Source organism: Salmo trutta, chromosome 3 (assembly GCF_901001165.1).
Source record: "Salmo trutta chromosome 3, fSalTru1.1, whole genome shotgun sequence".
NCBI classification, from domain to species: domain Eukaryota; kingdom Metazoa; phylum Chordata; class Actinopteri; order Salmoniformes; family Salmonidae; genus Salmo; species Salmo trutta.
Genome location: NC_042959.1, coordinates 19,398,077 through 19,410,107, shown reverse-complemented (window position 1 = coordinate 19,410,107; position 12,031 = coordinate 19,398,077). Strand labels below are relative to the sequence as shown.

The 12,031-nt window shown below is 45.8% G+C and overlaps 1 protein-coding gene across 3 annotated transcripts in view; it reads right to left on the bottom strand.

Annotated features, from left to right (window-relative positions):
* diaph2 (diaphanous-related formin 2) overlaps positions 1 to 12,031 on the bottom strand; it is a 706,015-nt gene that overhangs the window by 640,760 nt on the left and 53,224 nt on the right. For all 3 annotated transcript variants that reach the window (XM_029725953.1, XM_029725962.1, XM_029725944.1), the window contains exon 4: positions 4,151 to 4,255. In XM_029725953.1, coding sequence (XP_029581813.1) covers positions 4,151 to 4,255 — 105 coding nt within the window. The remainder of the gene's footprint in view (positions 1 to 4,150; positions 4,256 to 12,031) is intronic.

The window sequence follows — 12,031 nt, the reverse complement described above, 5'->3', positions numbered from 1 at the left end:
AAGGTAACACCTCGTTCTCGATAAAACCGTGATAGAATTCCTGTCAGTTCTCAGAGGAAAAAAACACGACCTAAAGCTAGTTCTAATAATAGTTGAATGCTTGGTTATTGTATGCTAATGAGGACCTCTAGCGCGCCATTATAGAACAACTCCCTAGTAAACAAACTTCTGAGGGAGATGTCATCTTATCAGGAGCGGTAGTACTTATTTATATTCTCCTCTTACTGTCATTACCATTAGCATCCTTTCTCATGGTGTAGGGAAAATATAGGATTTTATTATTCACTAGACCAGATAACAGTGTGACACGAGAAGATGAAGCCCTTGATTCTCTGACCAACTGTCAGGCTTCACTGAGAGAACGGGGTGCTTCACTGAGAGAACGGGGTGCTTCACTGAGAGAACGGGGTGCTTCACTGAGAGAACGGGGTGCTTCACTGAGAGAACGGGGTGCTTCACTGAGAGAACGGGGTGCTTCACTGAGAGAACGGGGTGCTTCACTGAGAGAACGGGGTGCTTCACTGAGAGAACGGGGTGCTTCACCGTGTGGCTCAGTTGGTAGAGCATGGTGTTTGCAACGCCAGGGTTGTGGGTTCGATTCCCACGGGGGACCAGTACGGAGAAAAAATGTATGAAAATGTATGAAATGTATGCATTTACTACTGTAAGTTGCTCTGGATAAGAGCGTCTGCTAAATGACAAAAATGTAAAATGTAGAACGGGGTGCTTCACTGAGAGAACGGGGTGGCACATTGGTGATTGATGATTGGTCAAATCCCTTTAAAATACCAGGATGTTGATTTCACATTGTGTTAGTACAAAGGCAGCAAAATGGCTGCTCAAAACATTTGAACTAGCTTCCCCTCAAGACCCGACCATCACACTCATCCCCATCTCATCATGAAACAATGAACATGTTGAACTGGAACAGGGAAGTCATCTGCAAGGCAAAAGAGAAGTAAGCAAAGTTGATGTTTTTCCAGCACACTGGGAATAGAGGGGAAATGATTGCGTTAGCGTGAAAGACATGCATTTGTCAGAATGATATAAAATGAAAAGAGAGGAGAGAAAGAAAGAAAACGTGCTTCATGCGTTGTTAACGGTCAAGGACAGCCACACTTGCTACAACAGCTGCACTTCATATTCAAATGACCAGGGTCAACGCCAATAGAAACATTCTCCTTTAAAAAAAGACATTGAGTGCATCCCAAATGGCACCCTATTCCCTATGTAGTGCACTACTTTTGACCAGAGCCCCATCTTAAGTAGTGCACTACATAGGGAATATGGTGCCATTTGGGACAGACTAATCTTTGTTTTGTGTTGGGGGGTAATTTGAAAGGCTCCCACAGAGGCACCCTGGTAGTATATGGGAAGAGTTCTCCATCTTGCTCGGTGATAAAGTAGCGAGGCAGCAACGTATGAAAAATACAACTCTGGAGAGGAGCCATGTTGGGAGAGAACAAACAAACTAATAATCAACCCTGTAGTCCCATTAGCTAGCTAGTATTTTTAGCCTAATATCTGCAGGGAAATATACTCCAGTATATCAACACGCTAATGGTCATACTGTTCATAGAAGACTGATAAAAACTATATGTTGGATGATATACTGCATTAATAGATTTGGAGAAGAAATAATTGCAACATTATCCAGAACAATAAAGGATACTAGCACTGTGTACTGAGTCTCAAAATGGGTGTTCAGGCAAGCAGAAAAAGCCACAGGATGTTGGGGACACATTTGTCGCTCCACCAATATTTGCACTTTAAACCTTCATTCTCAATGCAATCCGGTCCACATACTGTGCTGTACCTGAAACTTAGAAGGGATAGACTGACTTACAACTTCACCTAGATGGATTTGAGGTATTGCTGGGAGAGCTGATGGAATTCTCTATTGCCCCCTCAAATGAACCCTTTCTTCTCTGTCTGCATAACCCATAGGGAACAAGCTAAAATATAGATGGTACACAGACAGCTCCCATTCTACTGATGCCATTCTACTTTATATATTTCTATGGTCTCTATTAGTTGATAAGGGTCAATGATCCAGTCTAGAACAGATAGACACACAGGAAAGAGGTGACTTGGTGTGTGATTGAGAGAGTCTACGTTATTAGTACATTTTCCTGCAAATGGAAAATTCTGTTGGAAGCAAACAATCACGCATACAAAGAAGACCCTAAAAACTGCGATTCCATAGGACGGCGATCATCTTTGGTAGGGGAAGAGAACACCCAAAGTTTGAATAAGGCACCACCAAAAATCTGCCTTACTCAAGAACCATCCTTGGATGTGTAGTGCACTACTTTTGACCCGGGGCCATAGGGCCATTTGAAACATAGCCCAGCCGACCCTTCACCTACAGGAGTCTAATTGGCCAGGGTAATTCTATGTCTTCCTTATTTACAGAAACCAGTGGGATGGATTGGGTTTCTAACAGGGTGAGGGGATTTGCTCTGCCGTGTTGTAGACAGGCACTTATCACACATAAACATATCTAAACTCATGTAAAACTGGTTCCTGGACCACTTCCACCCTATCATGGTGGTGTAGGTTGGTGTGTGTCTCGCTTTGTTTGTTTGTTTGTTTTTGTGTTTGTCTATATTGTATCGTGACATGGTTCTGACCGGCTCCCACCTACAGGGCCTATAGAATGTGAGGGGTAGTGAGGGCCCTGAAATACAGTGCTAGTCCCTTTCACCCAGACAGAGGCGGCTGTTCATCTGAATAATATAGCAGTGCTCACAAAACATAATGGGCCCGGTGAAAAATTCAATCATCTCTGATCATCATCATTATTAATAAAGCCAGTTAATTACCATAACAATGAGAGAGGTAATAAATTATAATGTCAAAGGCCAGCGGAGTCGGAGTGATTTAGACGGGAGAAGAAATCCCTTTTCCTTTTGTGTTGACAGGAGTCTATCCTCAGTAGGGGCCCTAAACTTCATAAAGAGAAAAGGAGAATTCACCCTAAAACCCTGGGATTACCCTCAAACGCAATGGGTTTACTGCTCTTATTGGTTTTGAGTGATGAAAGTGTCATGTTTCAAGATTATGCCGCTTTGGGACAGCGATGCGTTCCAAATTCAAATGAAAACTTGATCCCTCCCCAATATTAAGCCACTGAGAGTTACGGTTGCGCTACATCAAAAGTGGTTTGATAAGCATGCGGGAAAAAAGGTTACAAATAAATAAAACGGAGGCGGCAATCAGAGATTGGGGGCTTGAGCAAGGAGAGAGAGACGGAGTTAGAGTGATGGGCAGGTAGAGAGAGAGAGGGAGTGAGTGAGAGAGTGACGGACAGGTAGAGAGAGAGAGACGGAGTGAGAGAATGACGGGCAGGTAGAGAGAGAGACGGAGTTAGAGTGATGGGCAGGTAGAGAGAGAGAGGGAGTGAGAGAGTGACGGACAGGTAGAGAGAGAGACGGAGTGAGAGAATGACGGGCAGGTAGAGAGAGAGAGAAACGGAGTGAGCGTGACGGGCAGGTAGAGAGAGAGAGGGAGTGAGAGAGCGTGACGGACAGGTAGAGAGAGAGACGGAGTGAGAGAATGACGGGCAGGTAGAGAGAGAGAGAAACGGAGTGAGCGTGACGGGCAGGTAGAGCGAGACGGAGTGAGAGAGCGTGACGGGCAGGTAGAGAGAGAGACGGAGTGAGCGTGACGGGCAGGTAGAGCGAGACGGAGTGAGAGAGCGTGACGGCAGGTAGAGAGAGAGACGGAGTGAGAGAGTGACGGGCAGGTAGAGAGAGAGACGGAGTGAGAGAGTGACGGGCAGGTAGAGAGAGAGACGGGGTGAGAGTGACGGGCAGGTAGAGAGAGAGAGGGAGTGAGAGAGTGACGGGCAGGTAGAGAGAGAGAGACAGTGAGAGAGTGACGGGCAGGTAGAGAGAGAGAGAGAGGGAGTGAGAGAATGACGGGCAGGTAGAGAGAGAGAGGGAGTGAGAGAGTGACGGGCAGGTAGAGAGAGAGCTACAGAAAGAAAGCAGAGCAGGTTAATCTCATAATTCTGTAGTGTCTTGGTAGAATAGAATATCTTATTTTTCATGCCCACTAACTACTACTACACTGGGTGAGAGTAGGTTAGAACGGTTACAATACAGATATAATGCAGAAAGCCCATTGGTTTACAACAAGGACTTACAGATTTAGCGGTGGCAGAGATGTACTGGACAACCATCTCTCGCTTGGTGCTCAGGTCCTTCCCACGCAGGGGGGCTTTACGCTCCTCATTCAGGTTCATGTCCTCCTGAGGAAACAAACACAGAAAGTGAGGACAGATGAATACTACACATAACGGGAAGCTAAGGTTATTTAAAATCCATAAAGACTCCAACTACATTCATTTTTTGACTTGTAAATTAATGATACCCATTGATTGAAGACGAGCTTCGTTGAACTGTCCTACCCCATCAGAATCCCAAATCTAAGCTTGTTTTACTCCAATGTTTGTAAACAAAGTAAATTTAAAAAAAAATATATATATAGCCTAAAAACATGGTTAAAACTGTACTTGTGGGCCTCCCGAGTGGCGCAGCGGTCTAAGGCACTGCAGTGCTTGAGGGGTCTCTACAGATCCTGGTTCAATCCTGGGCTGTGTCGCAGACCGGCCGCGACCGGGAGACCCATGAGGCGACGTACAATTGGCCCAGCATCGTCCGGGTTAGGGGAGGGCTTGGCCGGCCGGGATGTTCTTGTCCCATTGCGTTCTAGCGACTAATGTGGCGGGCCGGGCGGATGCACACTGACACGGTCGCCAGTGGTACGGTGTTTCCTCCGACACATTGGTGTGGCTGGCTTCCGGGTTAAGCGAGCAGTGTGTTAAGAAGCAGTGCAGCTTGGCAGGATCATGTTTCGGAGGACACATGGCTCTCGACCTGCGCCTCTTCCGAGTCCGTACGGGAGTTGCAACGATGAGACAAGACTACCAATTGGATATCACGAAATTGGGGAGAAAAAGGGGTAAAAAGTCAAATAAAAAACATTTAAAAAAAATATATAACTTTAATTGTGATATCATAGATGGTCGGTCCTTGCATCCAAATGAGAGGAGTTACAATTCCAGAGCTTTTCACCGAAACAGGGGGAATATGTTTTGTTACTGTTTTAACTGCTGATTGCTGCTTTAAAGGATGTCAACACTCTTCACTCAAATGGAAACAGTCAATGATTCTCCCACTGTTTGTTGCTCTTAAAGATGCAGTCCTTACTTAAGCAATAAGGCACGAGGGGGTGTGATATATGGCCAATACACCACGGCTAAGGGCTGTTCTTATGCACGACGCAACGTATACAGGCCTTAGCCGTGGTATATTGGCCATTTACCACAAACCCCCGAGGTGCCTTATTGCTATTATAAACTGGTAACCAACGTAATTAGAGCAGTAAAAATAAATGTTTTGTCATACCCGTGGTATATGGTCTGACATTCCACTGTTGTCAGCCAATCAGCATTCAGGGCTCGAACCATCCAGTTTATAAAAGGGTTTAATCCTAAATGCTGATTGGTTAAAACCGCATTCCGGCCGGTGTCTATTCTACAAGTTGCCACCGGCTAAATCTATGATGTTAAAATGCCAATTTAATCTGTTCCATCTGACTGCACAATCCACTGTCTCATCAGCCCAGCCAGGCAATTTATAAACTTCATCTCCACTATAAAATCATCTAGACATTACCTCATGTCTTTTAGACTCTAAAAAGCAACAAGACATTATCTCACATTACTTTTAAACTAACATTTATTTTTCAACAGTGGAGATATGTATAAACCTTGCGGTCTGGTCTCTCTGACATTTGCAACTTTGTTTCAATATTCAAATTCAATCTCCAGCTGTCACATAGTAATGAACGTGTCGGGAGTCGGGATGAGACACAGGCAGCTTTTCTCAGCCAGTCGACATCATGAATCAGCATCATTTTTATGGATATATACAAAGAAATATCAGTAGAAAACAGGTCAAAAGTTTGCAGTCTTTCCAGCTTCAGTTTGAAGTGATTGTGTTAGCTGTGTTGTTGGCTAGCTCTCAAACAGCAGTGTTCTGATGAGAGAGAACATTTTATATGCCAGGTGAAATTGCAAATAAATGTCACTAGAAAACAGCTTAAACAAATGCAAATGCAGCTACTTTGTTGTTATTCTGGCTGCACTGTTTGACATGACTGTAAGTTAGCCATAGTTGGCTAGCTAGCAAGCAAGGGATAAGAACGTTGCCAGTCAGCATGGCAATGGAACATTTAGAACGAACGACTGGGTCGCGTCCATAGATACAGAACAAAAAGACTGAATGACTGGGTCGCGTCTCTAGCAACCGAACTGATAGAACAACAACCAGCCGGCTTGGGAAGCAACCCTAGATTTGTGTCGGGACTATATCTTGTGGAAGGATGAAATAGTACGAATAAATTCATCAAAATAACGTTTTTCATGAAGATTTGTCAATCATTATTTGAATATGTTGGTAACCCGTAAAAGTGGTAATGCCCTCGAAGCCAGTGTTTGGAGGATGTATCGGGCCTAACAAACACCGGCTTCTCGGGCATTATCACTTAAATAAAGAGGATGCTATACAATAAAAGGTAAACCGTCATAGCACTTTATGTCCAGCTGCTGTACTACAGTTTGGGTACACAGTCCCCCCCTCTCTCTATAGGGTTCTGTACTACAGTTGAGGGTACACAGTCCCCCCTCTCTCTAGAGGGTTCTGTACTACAGTTGAAGGTACACAGTCCCCCTCTCTCTCTATAGGGTTCTGTACTACAGTTGAGGGTACACAGTCCCCCCCTCTCTCTAGAGGGTTCAGTACTACAGTTGAAGGTACACAGTCCCCCTCTCTCTCTATAGGGTTCTGTACTACAGTTGAGGGTACACAGTCCCCCCCTCTCTCTATAGGGTTCTGTACTACAGTTGAGGGTACACAGTCCCCCCTCTCTCTATAGGGTTCTGTACTACAGTTGAGGGTACACAGTCCCCCCCTCTCTCTAGAGGGTTCTGTACTACAGTTGAAGGTACACAGTCCCCCTCTCTCTCTATAGGGTTCAGTACTACAGTTGAAGGTACACAGTCCCTCCCTCTCTCTATAGGGTTCTGTACTACAGTTGAAGGTACACAGTCCCCCTCTCTCTCTATAGGGTTCTGTACTACAGTTGAAGGTACACAGTCCCTCCCCCTCTCTCTATAGGGTTCTGTACTACAGTTGAGGGTACACAGTCCCCCCCTCTCTCTATAGGGTTCTGTACTACAGTTTGGGTACACGGTCCCCCCTCTCTCTATAGGGTTCTGTACTACAGTTGGGGTACACAGTCCCCCCCTCTCTCTATAGGGTTCTGTATTACAGTTGGGGTACACAGTCCCTCCCTCTCTCTATAGGGTTCTGTACTACAGTTGGGGTACACAGTCCCCCCCTCTCTCTATAGGGTTCAGTACTACAGTTGAGGGTACACAGTCCCTCCCTCTCTCTCTATAGGGTTCTGTACTACAGTTGAGGGTACACAGTCCCCCCCTCTCTCAATAGGGTTCTGCACTACAGTTTGGGTACACAGTCCCCCCCTCTCTCTATAGGGTTCTGCACTACAGTTTGGGTACACAGTCCCCCCCTCTCTCTATAGGGTTCTGTACTACAGTTGAAGGTACACAGTCCCCCTCTCTCTCTATAGGGTTCTGTACTACAGTTGAGGGTACACAGTCCCTCCCTCTCTCTATAGGGTTCTGTACTACAGTTGAAGGTACACAGTCCCCCCCTCTCTCTATAGGGTTCTGTACTACAGTTTGGGTACACGGTCCCCCCTCTCTCTATAGGGTTCTGTATTACAGTTGGGGTACACAGTCCCTCCCTCTCTCTATAGGGTTCTGTACTACAGTTGGGGTACACAGTCCCCCCCTCTCTCTATAGGGTTCTGTACTACAGTTGAGGGTACACAGTCCCTCCCTCTCTCTATAGGGTTCTGTACTACAGTTGAAGGTACACAGTCCCCCCCCTCTCTCTATAGGGTTCAGTACTACAGTTGAGGGTACACAGTCCCTCCCTCTCTCTCTATAGGGTTCTGTACTACAGTTGAGGGTACACAGTCCCCCCCTCTCTCGATAGGGTTCTGCACTACAGTTTGGGTACACAGTCCCCCCCTCTCTCTATAGGGTTCTGCACTACAGTTTGGGTACACAGTCCCCCCCTCTCTCTATAGGGTTCTGTACTACAGTTGAAGGTACACAGTCCCCCTCTCTCTCTATAGGGTTCTGTACTACAGTTGAGGGTACACAGTCCCTCCCTCTCTCTATAGGGTTCTGTACTACAGTTGAAGGTACACAGTCCCCCCCTCTCTCTATAGGGTTGTGTACTACAGTTTGGGTACACGGTCCCCCCTCTCTCTATAGGGTTCTGTATTACAGTTGGGGTACACAGTCCCTCCCTCTCTCTATAGGGTTCTGTACTACAGTTGGGGTACACAGTCCCCCCCTCTCTCTATAGGGTTCAGTACTACAGTTGAGGGTACACAGTCCCCCTCTCTCTCTATAGGGTTCTGTACTACAGTTTGGGTACACAGTCCCCCCTCTCTCTATAGGGTTCTGTACTACAGTTGAGGGTACACGGTCCCCCCTCCCTCTATAGGGTTCTGTACTACAGTTTGGGTACACAGTCCCCCCTCTCTCTATAGGGTTATGTACTACAGTTTGGGTACACAGTCCCCCCTCTCTCTATAGGGTTATGTACTACAGTTGAGGGTACACAGTCCCTCCCTCTCTCTATAGGGTTCAGTACTACAGTTGAGGGTACACAGTCCCTCCCCCTCTCTCTATAGGTTTCTGTACTACAGTTGAGGGTACACAGTCCCTCCCTCTCTCTATAGGGTTCTGTACTACAGTTGAGGGTACACGGTCCCCCCTCTCTCTATAGGGTTCTGTACTACAGTTTGGGTACACAGTCCCCCCTCTCTCTATAGGGTTCTGTACTACAGTTTGGGTACACAGTCCCCCCTCTCTCTATAGGGTTCTGTACTACAGTTGAGGGTACACAGTCCCCCCTCTCTCTATAGGGTTCTGTACTACAGTTGAGGGTACACAGTCCCTCCCTCTCTCTATAGGGTTCTGTACTACAGTTGAAGGTACACAGTCCCTCCCTCTCTCTATAGGGTTCTGTACTACAGTTGAGGGTACACGGTCCCCCCCCTCTCTATAGGGTTCTGTACTACAGTTGAAGGTACACAGTCCCCCCCTCTCTCTATAGGGTTCTGTACTACAGTTGAAGGTACACAGTCCCTCCCCCTCTCTCTATAGGGTTCTGTACTACAGTTGAGGGTACACAGTCCCCCCCTCTCTCAATAGGGTTCTGCACTACAGTTTGGGTACACAGTCCCCCCCTCTCTCTATAGGGTTCTGCACTACAGTTTGGGTACACAGTCCCCCCCTCTCTCTATAGGGTTCTGTACTACAGTTGAGGGTACACAGTCCCCCCTCTCTCTATAGGGTTCTGTACTACAGTTGAGGGTACACAGTCCCTCCCTCTCTCTATAGGGTTCTGTACTACAGTTGAAGGTACACAGTCCCTCCCTCTCTCTATAGGGTTCTGTACTACAGTTGAGGGTACACGGTCCCCCCCCTCTCTATAGGGTTCTGTACTACAGTTGAAGGTACACAGTCCCCCCCTCTCTCTATAGGGTTCTGTACTACAGTTGAAGGTACACAGTCCCTCCCCCTCTCTCTATAGGGTTCTGTACTACAGTTGAAGGTACACAGTACCTCCCTCTCTCTATAGGGTTCTGTACTACAGTTGAGGGTACACAGTACCTCCCTCTCTCTATAGGGTTCTGTACTACAGTTGAAGGTACACAGTACCTCCCTCTCTCTCTAGGGTTCTATAGTACAGTTGAGGGTACACAGTCCCTCCCCCTCTCTCTATAGGGTTCTGTATTACAGTTGGGGTACACAGTCCCCCCCCTCTCTCTATAGGGTTCTGTCCTACAGTTGGGGTACACAGTCCCCCCCCCCCCCCCTCTATAGGCAATATGACAGACAGGCATAGCAATAGGAGGTAATGTGGACAAGCCCACAGCTAGCGAAAGTGATAACTACCCCTGGAAACAGAAGAGTGAGGCCATGATGCATTACCCTATGTTATGCAACAGAGTGGATATCATACAACACTGCCTGTACAGTGGATGGGTAAGGATGATTACCATCCAACACTGTCATACCACAGCGCCTGGATGGACAGTAGCCAATGTCTTATTAGCTATTATCTTCAGCAAACATGCTACGTTTTACTCTGCATCACGAAAAGGCCCTTTCTTGTCAAAGAGATGAGGGGATGGAGGGAGTGAGGGATGGAAAGAAGAGCACTAAAAGCAGGGGAATGACATGATGATGAGGATAGCAGGAGGATGGGAGGATGTTTATTTGGAGCACTCTCAGACAAAGGTATGGACAGAATGACACAGAAAAACACATGGCTAAAGTGATATGGCTGAGTGGTGCTGCTGTGGAACAAGGCTGCACTCTAGTGGGAGAATTGTGTGTTTTTCTTTTGTTTGATGTCTTTCTGTACACAGTGGTTTGACTGAGCTTCTTTTGCAGAAGGTGGTGGTTGATGTACAGAAGGACTGGGATTCTATATGGACTGCGATTCGATACTGTGATTTTATTGTGATGCGATTTTCCAGACATATTGCTCACCATATGTCTGCTACAGAGAGACAAGGGAGAGCCACGAGAAAACATGTTTTGATCAGTCATGGAAATGAAAGTGCTGAAAACAAATTGGCTCCCTATTTAAAAAGAAGATGGAGAACAAGCTATGAGTTTGTGCAGGTAAAGCCAACTAGCACAAAAATAATATTGTGATATTGTGAAACGATACATCTTCAAAAAGAATATCTTGATATGTAACTATCTATTTCCCCCATCACTAATGTATAGCCCAGAATATAACAGAGATAGGTTGCATCCCAAATGGGACCCTATTCCCCATATAATGCACTACTTTCGGCCCTTGTCAAAAGTAGTGCACTGTGAAGAAAATTTGGGGCGCCGCCATAGATAAAACAACCTTACGGTATATGTCTACTATATGATCTAACATTTGGTGAAGGGATTTCAATTCCTGTCCCTTTTATTCTGTGGGCTATTGACTGGCACAGTATGGTCTGTGGCTGTTGTAAGGCACAACATCATGGTTATTACCATTAAGGTATCATGATCCACTAGGTACAGCATCATGATCCACTAGGTACAGCATCATGATCCACTAGGTACAGCATCATGGTTATTACCATTAAGGTATCATGATCCACTAGGTACAGCATCATGATCCACTAGGTACAGCATCATGATCCACTAGGTACAGCATCATGATCCACTAGGTACAGCATCATGGTTATTACCATTAAGGTATCATGATCCACTAGGTACAGCATCATGATCCACTAGGTACAGCATCATGATCCACTAGGTACAGCATCATGGTTATTACCATTAAGGTATCATGATCCACTAGGTACAGCATCATGATCCACTAGGTACAGCATCATGATCCACTAGGTACAGCATCATGGTTATTACCATTAAGGTATCATGATCCACTAGGTACAGCATCATGATCCACTAGGTACAGCATCATGATCCACTAGGTACAGCATCATGGTTATTACCATTAAGGTATCATGATCCACTAGGTACAGCATCATGATCCACTAGGTACAGCATCATGGTTATTACCATTAAGGTATCATGATCCACTAGGTACAGCATCATGATCCACTAGGTACAGCATCATGGTTATTTCCATTAAGTTATCATGATCCACTAGGTACAGCATCATGGGTATTACCATTAAGGTATCATGATCCACTAGGCACAGCATCATGGGTATTACCATTAAGGTATCATGATACACTAGGTACAGCATCATGATCCACTAGGTACAGCATCATGATCCACTAGGTACAGCATCATGGTTATTACCATTAAGGTATCATAATCCACTAGGTACAGCATCATGGGTATTACCATTAAGGGTAGCATGACCCACTAGGG